The 14989-nt window shown below is 35.2% G+C and overlaps 1 protein-coding gene across 3 annotated transcripts in view; it reads left to right on the forward strand.

Annotated features, from left to right (window-relative positions):
• The window catches only part of LOC108739746 (rho GTPase-activating protein 6), a 196062-nt gene that overhangs the window by 28509 nt on the left and 152564 nt on the right, over positions 1 to 14989 (forward strand). Inside the window, exon 2 of one of the 3 annotated variants that reach the window (XM_025980197.1) lies at positions 14299 to 14444. In XM_025980197.1, the coding sequence (XP_025835982.1) occupies positions 14299 to 14444 (146 nt within the window). Of the gene's footprint in view, positions 1 to 11140; positions 14445 to 14989 lie in introns of those variants that run through there. The other 2 variants (XM_025980196.1, XM_025980195.1) reach the window with 2 other exon arrangements.

The following is a 14989-nucleotide window of genomic DNA, read 5'->3' on the forward strand; positions in this document are numbered from 1 at the left end:
GGTTCATTGTGAAAAAATCCAAGAAGATTGTTAAAGATGTGTGTTTGAACGAGGGTTGAAATATGGAGGGTGGATCGGGTGGAAAAGAAAAAGCGAGAAGTATCTGACAGGTAGAATCAAAGGTACAGCCCATTTCAATTTGTTTGAATTGTGGCCTTGAAGAAATCTGCGCGAAGATAGAAAGAATACACACTAGGCGTGAGCAAGACAGAAATAGTCGAAACAAGCTTGAACTAGCAGAGCTCTCTATTGGCGGTCTTAAGAGATCGGCTAGAACTGTACAGTACTAGACGAAAATGTTTAGCAATTTCTTAAAATAAAAATGTGTATAAATTAACAATAGAAAACAAAGCAAAAGTTTTATAGGTGTGTAGAATGTTGAGTTAATTCATTTGTTATTATTTTTGGCTAAATATGCTTTTAAATAAAGCATATTCTTAAATTTTAACGAGGCAGTTTAAATAATTTTGCAAATGGTACTGTACACTTTTATCTAGTTCTCGCTCGATTATCGGTGTAGGAATGAGCTCCGCAGACAAATATGATTGAATTTGGAAATATGCTACGGCGCATCCTAATAAAGGGAGGGGACATATCTCCAACTTCTTGAAACGAACAGTAGATGATAAAAAGGTATACTGTGGACAAACAGGGTTTGGAATGAGGAGGTATTAGAAAGAGTAGGAGAACAATGGACGCTATCGCTAAGTCAATAACAATGAAGGATAGGGCACCCTCTGAGACATTTATGGAGAGGGCAGAGGAGAAGGGTTGCAATTTTGTGTATGTGACACTAAGTGATCGAAAACCATGAGATCATTCCGTCTCATTTTCAGTTCCCACAGCACAGCCACACAAAAGTAATCATTCAACCTGGGGGTCTGAATATGTATACTGTTTGTTTTTGGGGTCCCTGAATCCAAGCCTAGCACGTCAGAGATTGGACATAACCTCAAACATCCACTAAAACAGTAAAAAATGGCCTAGGGATCGAACTATGTATATCATATGTTTTTGGGGTCGCTGAATCCTACTCCGCGACCATTTTAACCTTAGCACGTCAGGGTCATAACAATTTCAAACAATGTTAGACCTAAAACCCATAGTCAATCAACTATTCCCCTAAATGTATCACTTCATAATCCTTTAAATTCCTAACCCTAAAACTTTATGACCTCATAAACTTACATCCCTGTAATCAAAATACCGAAACAGTATTGCTTAATCTCTTACCATAAAACTAATTGTGACGTAAATTTCACAAAATTAAAGTTAGGTCCTCACGGTGTACATTGGTTAATGCTAATGCTAACGGTCTTATAAATGCCATACAAGGTTATACAGTGTTCAACACTTTGGAAATCATAAGAATATTCCGTTTTTTTTTTGTGAAATCGAGATTAAGCGATACTGTTTCAGTATGTTGATTACGGGGTTATAGGATTATAAAATTCTACATTTAGCAGAATTAGAAGAATTGATTGGTTACGGTTTCAGGTTTAAAATTGTATGGCATTATCATGATTAATGGTTATAGTGGAGTTTGGAGTGTTTTTTGAGGTTATGTCCGAACCCTAACGTGCCGAGGTTAAATTGGCGCGGATTTCGATTCAGCGACCCCAAAAACATACAACATACTCTCAGGCCGAATTTTTTTTGGGTGGCTGTGAATTATTAGATGTCCACTAGTTCCTGCTCTATGATTATTTATACTTAGTAATACCATATAAATTTATATCTCAGGTTTGAATAGGTCCGCAGTATCAACAGGGATATGCCAGTTACTCCTGAGTTTAAATACTGATTATTTCATTAGTACCTACATCTACTATTTTCAAAAATTGTTAAAAAAATATAGAGATCACTTTGCATTTTATAAGGGAATTTGATTAAGGTGCTAGTTCAAATTTCATTTCTTTAAATAAGTTTCACATAGTAGGTAACCATAAGTCTTTCCGCGTAAACATCAATTTTTTGTTTGTAAAGTAAACTCTTTTTTTTTTAATATTCAACGTGCAAAAGTGCTTTCAGTTTTCCACGTCAAACGTATAGGTATTAAAAGAGTTATTGCGGAAAAAGTAAACTCAATGTTGATGTTATTTTTATGGAAGCCATCTGCTACTACCGATGAGTGATTCATCTTCGTACGATACTGACGTCATAACTTTTTAATAAGAAGTGTGTCGTCCTTCATCCTCAACCGCCTATTAAACGCGTCACTGTTAGCTTATTAGCATAAGTACACAATTAACTGCACAAAACACTTTAACTTACGAAAAATAAACAAAATTTATATACAAAGCAATCTAGATTAATTTATAAGACTATAGAAATTATCTTCTTTCGAACTTTTATTAACTTGTTTGTTATATGCAGGTTCTGTGTCCGTTACAAACGATCTGATTAGGCAGGCACAACCGAGAGAGTGCAACGTTATCAATAATAATGTACCTATGGGTCATCCTTCATTTTATGGAATCCCATAACTTGTTTGTTATATGCGAGTGCTATGCTTGTCATAAACTACCTCATCGGCAGTTGCGCAACTATATAATCTGAGGCCCATGGCAAATTCGTTGGATGGGGCCTTACCCTTGATATAAAAAAACTTTAATATTAAAAGTTTTCTCAACATCCGAATAAATTTCGTGAAAAATTAGTATTCACCTGACCCTAGTGTAGCGCATGAAAGTCCTTTAAAAATAAGGGTTGTTCGGAAAGTCATTTCGTTTTTTTTTTTTTGGAATGAAAGACAGTTTTCGTATAATAAAGAAATACTTTATTAAATTATATATTGACCGTTCTGGTCCAACACCTTTTGCCATCTTTCTGGTAGTAGCATAATTCCACGCTCATAAAATTTTTGGTCTTTGCTGGCAAAAAACTGATCGAGGAGGTTTTTGACCTCCTCATTTGAGGTGAAGGTTTTACCGTCTAAAAAATTTTGGAGTGACCGGAACAAATAATAATCCGATGGTGCAAGGTCTGGAGAATATGGTGGGTGTAGCATTGTATCCCATTCAAGCTGTAAAAGCTTTTGGCGAGTGACCAAACTTGTGTGAGGTCTCGCGTTGTCTTGGTGAAACACTACACCTTTCCTGTTGATTAGTTCTGACCTTTTCTGTTGAAGTGCATCATTCAGTTTGTCCAGCTGATGACAGTAGACTTCCGAATTAATCGTTGTGTTATCCGGTAAAAGCTAAAAAAAAAACGATTCCTTTAAAATCCCACCAAACAGACAGCATCACCTTTTTTTGGTGAATATCGGCTTTGGAAATGGTTTGAGCCGGTTCATCTTTTTTGCTCCATGACCTCTTGCGTTTGACGTTGTTGTATACAACCCATTTTTACCCTTTCTGTAGTAAAACAGTAAGATATGTCGAAAATGCTGCTTATCGCTCTCCATATTTAAAAGGGCACCAACCAAAAACTACTTCGTAGAATTAATTGTAATTTTTCACACACAAGCCTTGCTATATGAGCTCTCAAAGCATATAAAAATTATACGGCTTAAATGTGAAGTTGGGTGCAAAAGAATACAATTAAATCCTCTGTCGGGAAAAAACGAAATGACTTTCCGAACAACCCAATAGAAAACGGGGATTGCCCGAGCATCATTAACCCGCGCCACCAAGGAAGTGCCGTGACAAAAAAATAAATTTAGCTCAATTAACGCATTCTAAAACTGAACGACTTGTATATTTCGTGTATGTTCTTGAGCTAATATCTAACTTAAATTCATTAAATACAAAATTAATATTTTTTATCAAACTTTGTAATAAATGTTAGGTTTCTCGTGTCCCCACGGCATCTTCAGGCCGGAGGCTCCTGATATATTGTCCATTCTGCCACCTTATTGTTACGCCACTGCTCATCGGGTAGTTACGCAGTTGAGGAAGTAAAGCATTTTAAATAAAAATGTACCTACTTATTTATTATAACGAAATCTTGAGTAAATTATGTACCTGATTAGGAAAATAGTTTAAAAGGTAGTCAATTAAATTTGCATAATTAAAATGTAATCTTATGAGAATTATTCGACGTTCTTTGACAAACACGCATTTCTCAAATGGTTGTAATATAATTCAAAAAATATTCCTGCATACTTGAAAAATTAAAACAAGGGAACCGTTCTTTCGTATAACAAGGTATAATAATTTTGCATAAAAATACATTCATAACTTGCCAATGTCGACTGATGCAGAACGCGGTAAGATTTGTATAGGAATAAGGTACCTAATACTAATGACTTTCATACAATAAATACGTCTTAAAACAGTCTTTTTATAATTCTGACGATGAAATGATCATTAGTTTTCTGTTTGTGAGTATTTTAAGATAAAAAGGATGTAACGGTGAAAACATTGCCTTATTTGTTAGTAGATATGCCTTTTTGAGGTTTTTTCTAAAATGAATGAGTTGAATTTTTTAATAGAGAAATAATATTCTACACCATAAGTCAATGGTGCAGAACGTGTGACCTCTGCGATCTCCGTAAGTTTCTTCTGCAGCCTTTCCTAACGCTTGCATTAATTGATATTTAATGATAAAAATCACGACATTTTGAATGCTATCTAAGAGAATGGTTCTGCCATTTGCTGAGCATAACGTATTGCAAGTTTGTTATGCCGCAGATCTGGTAGTTCCACCCTAGATTTTTAGATTTAGAGTTAAATGTGGCTCCTAACGGTAAAAAGGTTCTTAATATTCGCAAACACCATTGTAAATCACCTAAAAGTTTGGGGCTGATAAGAACTGCTTCGATTTTTTTAAACGCTGTACCTACGAAAAAGGTTGTGGAAAAAACTGATTACTGAAAGTTAGTTTATATATATTCGCTTTGCAAAAAATAAAATGGCTATAAAAGGGACATAATGGACTCGAAATTGAAGTTCCACTTCCCACGATTGAAAATAAAGTATGAAATATGGACAGAAAAAAACGAACGGAGAGTGATAAAAATAAAGAATAACTTTCAACTAAAAAGCCACGAATTTATTGTGAATGCTCACTTTATGTACCTACCTATTTAGAAAGAGAGAAAATCTTTTGATAAATTGTGGGGTCTAATTAATTAATTAAAGAGGTACTTCTTCTCCAAATGTAGATAATTTTTATTAGTTAAAATAACGAGGTACGTCTCATTATTGAAAGGTATAAATATTGTAATAACAACCGTATAATTTGTGCGCCAATTAGTTGAGTTTAGTATCTTCAAAGACGCAAATATCCTCATAAACTTTATGAGATTTAATTAAAAGAATTCCTGAAAGATTTAGAAACTAAATATGGCGACGTCGTTTTTAATACCGAAGTATAGTCCATTTCAATTTGTTAGAATTGTGACCTTGAAGAAATCTGCGCGAAGATAGAAGGAATACACATTAAGCACGAGCAAGACAGAAATAGTTGGAACAAGCAGAGATCTCGATGGGCGGTCTAGAAGATCGGCTAGAACTGTACAGTACTAGACGAATATGTTTAGCAATTTTTTAAAACAAAAATGTATATAAATTAACAATAGAAAACAAAGCAAAAGTTTTATAGGTGTGTAGAATGTTGAGTTAATTCATTTGTTATTATTTTTGGCTAAATATGCTTTTAAATAAAGCATATTCTTAAATTTTAACGAGGCAGTTTAAATAATTTTGCAAATGGTACTGTACACTTTTATCTAGTTCTCGCTCGATTATCGGTGTAGGAATGAGCTCCGCAGACAAATATGATTGAATTTGGAATTATGCTACGGCGCATCCTAATAAAGAGAAGGGGCATATCTCTAACTTCTTGAAACGAACAGTACGTTGGATTACTAGAGGTGTAATGCTAAAAAGAGTATACAACTTAAAGAGCGAAAAAAATCATTCTTGGATATGCTTTTCCTCATTTTGATAATAAAGAATGGATGTGCGAGTTTGGGTTTCTTATTGACATGACTCAGCATCGCAATGATTTTAATGTGGAACATCAAGACAAAGGACAGTTTATTCACAATTTGTATGATAAAATTCAGGGCTTTGAGCGCAAATTAAAATTGTGGAAACAGCATCTTTTGCAGAATAATGTGTCTCACTTTCCACATTTAAACTTTACTACTTCTCAAAAATGTTCAAAGCTGAGAACACAGCGGTTTCCATGAAAATGTTTTTTTCGCCATTTAATATCGATGTGGAAACAGTTCCCGAAGACTTTCAAATGGAAATGATTGACATGCAGAATAATACCGATTTAAAAAATGTATTTTTCTCAGTAAACATCGAAAAAAATTTTTATAAATCGTATGTGAGTCCTGAGAAATTTCCACTTTTGACGAAAAATGCAAAGCAAATGATGTCTCTAGGCCAATTCTTGCACTTCCCTATAACAAGAGATTTCATAAATTTAACTATTTGCGAATAGTAATGTAATCTAGGTCTACTTCTATCCTCCTTACTTCTATTCCTTCTTCTAAAGTTGAGCCCACACTGTAGTATAGTGGTCGGATGGGGCGCGGCGGGCGTACGGACGGAGCGTAGCACACCGCACTTATTTGTTGTCAACGCACACTGATCAGAAAACGTTTTAACTGGAGGCGATGCGCATTGATCAATCACAGTTTCACAATATACGAGTCGCCTGATGAAGAGTTTTGAATTGTTCTCGAGTTAAAAGGGAAAATTCAAAAAGCACGGAAGAAAATACGAATTTGGCAACATAATAAAAGCTCAAAATGAGATACTTTTAGAGAATTTTCTCACTTACGATTATTTGATAACTTCTTATAATAGGATGGTAGAAACTTTTATAATAACTTTTGGATATGCAAGAAGTTTGCACTGCTACTGGAGCTAATCAAACCAAAGTAACCGAAATTGAGGGTACAGCATAGTTTTGTACTTCTGTTATTATTTTTTTGTTAAAATTCATGACGTTCGTACTGATAACAGCGGTCAATGTATCGCACACTGACATTTTAATTCCGATGCTCGGAACATTCAAATTTCTAGTACCTTAACATATATTTTTGCGATACATTTCGTCCACCTATTGTAGTTCAGGGTGCGCTCACCTCAGCTCATTTCTAACCTGTTTTTATCCACTGCATTTTCATCATTCACTCGTTACACCCAATTTTAAACGCTTCTGTCTACGTTTTGCGCAATTTAACACTCTTTTTCGAATTTATAATTTAACCATTCGTGGTAACAGCAATTATTTCCTTTGTTTTATGTCTCTAATGTTTTTTGATTTTGACTATCTAAGTTCCTAAATATCGAAACGTGGCTACTTTTCTCTCTAATTTTTACATTAACTTTAATCCTACATTACACTTACACACCAATACCAGGAATATGTAAATATAAAACATTAAAAAATAGATATTTTCTCATGGTAATATGAACCAACATTTTGTATTATGTTCATGAATCGCACTGGACCAATTTTTTCAGACAATTTTCAAACTAATTCATAACTGTTAAAAACAAAAGTTGAAACGATACCAAGTATTTTTATCGAAACAGATATAGGTACATTCAAAACAGATCATCGTAATTAAATGTTGTTTTAACGATCTTACGCCATCTTTTCTAATATATGTATAGGTATATATAAGTGCAGTTAGGACCATTAACGAAAATAGAAGATTGTTTAAAATCGGCATACTTTGGTCGCCCATTAAATGTCCGGAACGGAGTGCTTAGAACGTTCTGAATGGAAAGCCTCTCTCCGATATACTTATCCGATGGAAAGATGAAAGAGAGTGATAAAAAATATTTTCATATTTCTGCTATTTTAAGTCGCGTTCGTATTCTCAGGTTGTTGAAAACATTCATTTAATACTGAAATAATTCCGATCGCTTCTACTTCACGACCACTTTCATAATGCTTGTTTAACATTCCTTGTCAGAATATGTAGAAATTATGCCACGTTCTATTTAAAAATAAAACGCTATTACAATTTTTACTGAACTCCTCCCTAAAAATAGCGACGACACGTCAAAATAAAGTTCAAGTTATGAAGGGAATACCGCGAATTCGCATTTTTTGTACTAGAAACGACATTTGCAAGAAGGTTCATGTTTATGTACGCACATATAAGTACGCATGTATTTTATGCTTCACCGAAAATAAGAACACTTTAATCATCTTACGAAATTGGGATGCGCATAATAACTGGGATAAAAAAATCGTATTAAACACAACTACACACTGCAAACCGAAGTGTGTGATTAGGTGTGTGAATTTACATACGACACACAGATGTTTGATGTGTGACGGTCAAATACTATAAGCCTTAAGACGATAAGAACAGTGAATCGACCCCAGGGGTATATCTGGATTATTTTTTGAGGATATATTGGTACTAATGGGATACGTTAATCCTGAAAATTTTAGACCTCTATCTATTTTGGTTTTTGAATAAATCCAAACAATGAATAATCAGAAAATATTTTTTTTCTTAAAAACGGTTTAACCGATTTGAATGAAATTTATAGACGTTTTAGAGGCATATATGGGCTATACTCGGAAAAATTCATAATCTTTACAATAATCATTAAAAAAAGGCGATTTTTCCGAAATATTTTCTTTTCTTTGTGATAACGTTCTAGAACAATCTTCAAATTATTTTTTTTTTGTGTTTTTTTCAATGAAGAATAACCTCTCAAATCATTAAATCGATCAAAAGGTACGTCGTACGAAATACCAATTTCAAAAAGTTTATAAAATACAATCTACCAAATTAACATATGGTATAAAACTGTAATCAATTTAAAAAATTGAGTTAGAAAACCAATCTTATAATACATAATGAGTGGACTATCACATAAAGCTTTTAGATAATTATCCGAAAGAAGTAGGTATTGAATAAAAAGTATTGGGAAAAGAAAATTCTTTCATTTGTGTTACGTTTGAATTTCTTTTTTGTGTATTTATGAGGAAGAAGCTCCAGGAAAACCCATGCATATTATTAACCAGTGCGCAATAATGCATTTTGCAGACTCAAAGTATGTCTTGCTTTGATGAGTCATGGGGTTTCAGGATGTGTAAATTCAGAAGTATCAGTTGAAATAAAGAGAAAATCTTATGTCTCTATTCGTCGGGTATCCAGTACCTAGCGCAGCTAATGCCGTGTACGCGGTCATCCGGCAAAATTACTACCCGGTGCATCTGTTATGAAAACACTGTCGTTTGCAAAAAAAAAAGGTCTCCTCAAATAATGTTCCAAATAGGGTACTCCCTAAAAGTAAAAGAGTGAAAAATTGACTTAAATTCCCGTTGAAATAAAAGGTTAATAATCATAATAAACAAGTGATACTTAACTATGAAAGTGGTAATCAACGTATTTCACTGTGAAATTAGTATTATTAACGGATTCATCAGTTGTTTTGTCCTAATATAATCAGCTACTTAGGTAATTCACTGTTTTATCAGTAAAACTTTTTTAAACGAGTCAAATGCCTTTGTGATTGAATGCTGTATTGGTTTTCATCGTGATCCTATTTATAGGCAAGAAGGCATTTTATAGTAATATTAAAAATTGTTAGATGTGAATCACGATTTCGATCTTAGTGCACCAGCTCTATTGTCTTTAGTTAGCGTTTGATGATAATTATAAATATCGTAGTGAACGCCATCTTTAGAATAGTGCTACATCCTGTAGCATTTAAAAATATTTGAATTGGTCCATAAGGATATCGACTTGTCCAACTGAATCCACGGTATAGTTACCTCTACGTAATAGACACGTAACCAAACAAAACAGAAAGTTCATGGTCGAAACTGTTAAAAGTGGATGGCAGTTTCCATTTCTCTTTGGTTACGAACGGTTCAATTAGACAAATCGATATCCTTATGGACCTTGTCTAATCTTTGCTAAAGTCCACAAAATGTAATAATACCTACTTCAAAGATGGCGTTCATTATGCTGTTTGTTGTAATTCTGAATTTAAATTTATTTACTTTTTGTCTAGTCTGTGTTCCTCGCGAATGGTTAATTTAGAAATTTGAAAAAGATTGTTGGAAGTGTTGTATGGGTGGGTAGCATGAACGGTGGCCGCTGCGGAAAAGAAAAGGTTAGAAGAGTTTGAAACATGACGTTACAAGCGAATAAAGAGGATACTGTGGATAGAGAAGGTTAGGAATGAGGAGGTATTAAAAAGAATAGGAGAACAGAGATCAGTATAGAAGCCGATAAGAAATAGGCGAGATAGGTTGGAAAGATACCTCCTCAGGTATGAAGGGCTAGTTCGAAACATATTAAAAGCAGAAACAGGAGTTAAAAAGAGTAGAGGTAAACCTATATTAGATTACAGTTCACAAATACTTAAAGATATGAGATGTTCTAGTTTTAAGGAAGATGAGACGATTAACTCATGATATGAAAAAGTAAAGGTGCATGTTGAACCAGTGTTAGGACGGACGAACTTACGATAACTTTTTATAGGTTTCACTGATTCAATTTGTATTTGAAATTTACTGATTACTTCAGTTAACGTTCACTAATTGATATAACTCTCACAGATAACTATCAATTAATAAAAATTCACTGAAAACTAATGAAAATCCACTGATCCATTTTTAGAGAGTACGTTGGCGTTGGTAGAAACAATGTGCATAAAGTGAACGGTTACAGACTTTCATTAAAAACATTTTTTGTAGTGGAATAAACAAGAATTTTAATATCGAAATGAACCAGCCGTTGGTTGAGGTAAACATGTCATACCTTCCACGTTGCATGTTATATCCAGTTCAAAAATAAAAATATTCCTACTGCTCCGATACGCACAGCTTAGAAGATATGTATGTACTCAAATGTTTAACGGAATAATAAACATGTTTGCATACACACTTTTGCCATATGTCTAATCGTTAAACTATGATATGCGTTTGATTTCCGCAATATATGACATATTCATATATAACGGAAGATTTTGTCACAGTACCGCCTTAGACTTGATACACGCAATAATACAGCGAGCGATGGGTGAATATCATTTTTAAAATTCGAGGAATACCTACTGTGGCGTTCAAGTAGTAATTTTTTATTTATCTAAATAATCCGGTAAACTGCAGGAGGCAAGTCTGGGGAATGTCTCTTGCCAAAATGGATATTTTTGTTCGACGCCGCCAGCTCGTTGCTTCTGTCGTCGTACTACTACCAACTGGCATCAGTATCGTCGTGTGGTCAGTAAAGTGGACGCTACATCGCTTGCCATTGCTTGCTTTTTAACAGAACGTGTTGTTCGACGCGTCCGTCCGACCCTTTGCGTCCGTCCGTGACGTTGTCGTCGTGTGAAACACATCCGATCTAGTAGACAATTAGCGGGTTTTGACGAGTAACTAATACGCGATCGAATGCCACTCGGAACCGATTTACCACTCACCATCGATCAATAGAGTAAAACATAGAGTACCATCCGATGACAGTCAACCGGTACCATTGACTACCACCGTTGTACCGAACAGCATCTGATATATGCAGTCAAATAAATGAAGGCATGATATGGTAAAAGTTTATTAACAGCAACAGAACTTTTTCTGGTGCAGTGACGTCTTTTAATTATGAATAAAGTGCTAGGAAGATGACAAACACCAAATAAGTGCACAAATTAACATATGACGAAAAATATATGAAGACTGAAGAATTGACCACAATCAAATGAAAAACTGGGTGAAACAGAATTATCCTAAAATATCTCAGCGGCAGTAAAAATTCTATTTTTCAAGGGTGGCCAAAATTGTGTTTTCACATTAACACATCGAAAATTTTCAAAGCATAACAGTCAAGAGCAAACTGGCAAAATATTGCTCTTGATATCAATCGAGAATACTTCACCACTTCAACGAATCTTGAGTAGTAGAACGATATTTATATATTTCTCAAGAAGTTTTAAAAAACTGAATCCAATAATAAGTATAATCAACAAGAAACAAATAGACAATGTACGATCTGCAGGTTTATTGTGTTGAATCGACAGGTTTAAAGAAAGAGTGCGATCCAAATGGTTAAACTGGTCAGGTAAACCGTATTACACACACCTACGCTGTTGATCCATCGAAATGCACATCTTATTGTTTTCATTTAATTTTAATCGAAAGAAGAACACTCATTAACTGCTCAAACAAATAATTTTCAATAAAAAACTAAAGTATATTTTTGGATAACGTGCACCATTAATAAACGTGCTATTTCTGATACGAAATCGCTTGGTTTCATGCAGTTTGAAAGTCGCCGAGAGTAACAAAACAGCAGGGCAAACAAGCATCCAAAAATATTTTGAATGTTTGTTTTCTAACCACCCAATCTTAGCAACGTTTTATTATCCAACAACAATTGAATGATTCAAACAATTGCTCGGTATTTATTGGCTAGAAGTACTCGAATCTGGATGGCAGGCAATTAAGAGTGTTAATTATTATAACTATTACAGTTTATGGGTAATACGACGAGAAATATTTCCTCTATTTGTGTTGCTGGAGAAGTTTTCGGTAATTCATTCAAAATAGAAACGCTGACTGTGGTCACAACAAGTGATGCACGTATCTCGCGTCTTTTCAAAAAAAGATGTTATATAGAACAGCAGAGTGCTTGCACTTGGCCTACGTCCAATTCTGATACGGGGCTAAAATAATTAAGAAACAGGTGACACAGTTACAATCTCAACGAAATAGTAATACTGAAATGCCAGTCGCAGCATAGTTGGCTTAACCAGTTGATTTTTGTAAAAATAGAAATTGAAAGCATGGCCGAGCAGTCTTCCTCGAGATCTCGGAGAAAGAGCCACCTTTCGAGGAATTCTTCGCTGGACAGTCCAGACGATTCCATAAGTGCAGCCATGCTCAAGTCAGTGAAAGAGAAAAAACCTAAAAAGAAAGAACGATGGCTGCTAACTCGGAAAACGTGGAGGTACATGGCAGACGCTGGAAGAAAGCTCATACCTGATGGATCACATAATCGAGTAGAAGATATACCAAAAATAGAAGCTCATTTCCAAGAATTATGTCGACGAGAACCGGGATTCTTGCTCTGGAGAAAAAATTCATATCCAGGTGCCTTTAGTAGAAAATCATACAGAAAGAGAAAGGATAGACTCAAAGGAGGCTATAGAAAATCTATTTCGACGGATGACTTCGGTAGATCCGTCGAAAGACCCAAAGATCTTCCACTTTTCGCCACATCCGGCGGAAGAACTGATATGTATAAACTGAATCAGCAACTGACAAAATCGAAAAGCGCTTGGGAACTTTCTGACGAACCTTTAGAGCAACAACTTATTGAAATGCTAGAGAAATACCTTTACGTGTCTGGACAATCTCATATCGGGCAAAACACGTCTAGTTCGCTCACTAGTTTAGATTATCAGCAATTGATGGAAAAACTGCAGACTCACTTAGGCACAGTGAGTAAGAGCATATCCCAACCCTACATAACCACTACCAGAAGGGAAGGTGTACATTTTGAAGGAGATCATATTACCAAATCATTGACAGAAACATTAAGTAGGTACTTCAGTCAATCTCCGAAACGGGATAAAGTCATATCTGATTTTCTTACCGACAGAAAAGCTCTTGAAAAGCTTTACTTCGAACTGCGTCAAGCCAAAGGGTTTAGAAGTAATCGCACTGGTTTCTACACCGGAACCAAGCCTCACGTGAACAAATGGTATCCTTGGAAGTCATCTTGGAAGTCACCGCCATCGTCACTTCCGACTTCGCCTAGAGGACGTGAAGTAACTTTCGAGGAGCCGAAAATAAGTTACAGAAATTCAAGAGCTCAAACTGAAAAGTTGTCCGATGAACAACTATTTCAAATCGAACAAGAGTACAAAAGAGAATTAGCAGAAAGAGAAGAACAAGAAAAAAAAGAAATGAAGGAATATAAGCCGCCGGCGGCTAGAAGAAGGAGCAGTGTTGATAACGATGATGTTTCGCAATCGGTTAGCGATACTATCAAGCGATATTTGCGGATGGCACGTAAAAAAAGTGTCGATGCGGATAAAAATGATCGGTTTAAGCGGATAAACTACGATCGCAATCTGAGAAACATAAAAGCGAAAGGTGAAATTACTAAACCGGGTGATGACGATGGGTTAAATAAGGGCTGTCAAACGAACGAAGATTGGATCATGACGTACCGCGATTTAGAATTTGACGAACCGGAACCGGATACGTTTTCTGACCCAGATAGTTGCTTTACAAGTTCGCGGAACAGTATAGACATCGGTAACTCGGAATCGACACATTCCGGCTTCTTAACTAATTTATCAAATCTAATTTATGGAAAGTCTAACGATAAATCGTTATCATCTTCCGCAGCTAACAATACAGCAGCCATGCAGAAGTCGAAATCGTCTTCGAGCGTTGTGCACCATGGCAGTCGACTGGTCGCCAAGAAAATCTTTAGGTCGAGGTCGAAGAGTCAAACTAGAGCGTCCACAGCACACCTGACCTGGACTCCACAGGTGAGTCACATTTTAATAGTATGATTGTATTGGTACGTTCAAATACCGATGATGTTTGTACCTGTGCATGTATGTAGGTTAAACAAAAATAGATGCCATTCAGTTCTTCCAAATTGTTGCAATTTATTGAATGTAGTGCACACAAATTTCTATGTAAATTGACACAAGTACTAGAAACCTACTATTGGAATGCAGTGTGCAACAAAAACTGCTATAAAAGTCAGTCTGTTTAGTTAAGGTCTTCCAAATTGTTGCAATTTGTTAAATGTAGTACACACAAATTTCTGTGCAAATTGACACAAGTATTAGAAACCTGCTATTGGAATGCAGTGTGCAACGAAAACCGCTATAAAAGTCAATCTGTTTAACTGATGGGAGTTATTCAAACTAAGCACATACGTTAAAGTAGGTAATTTAGTTAAGACTTAAGATAATTCTAAACTAATCTACTTAACTGTTAAGAAGATTAGTTTAGAATTATCTTTAATGGTAAAGGGTACAAATCACACGCTTAATAATACCTACCCAAACTAAAGTTAAAAAAA

The sequence above is a fragment of the Agrilus planipennis genome, unplaced genomic scaffold (genome assembly GCF_000699045.2).
Source record: "Agrilus planipennis isolate EAB-ADULT unplaced genomic scaffold, Apla_2.0 scaffold252, whole genome shotgun sequence".
Taxonomy (NCBI): domain Eukaryota; kingdom Metazoa; phylum Arthropoda; class Insecta; order Coleoptera; family Buprestidae; genus Agrilus; species Agrilus planipennis.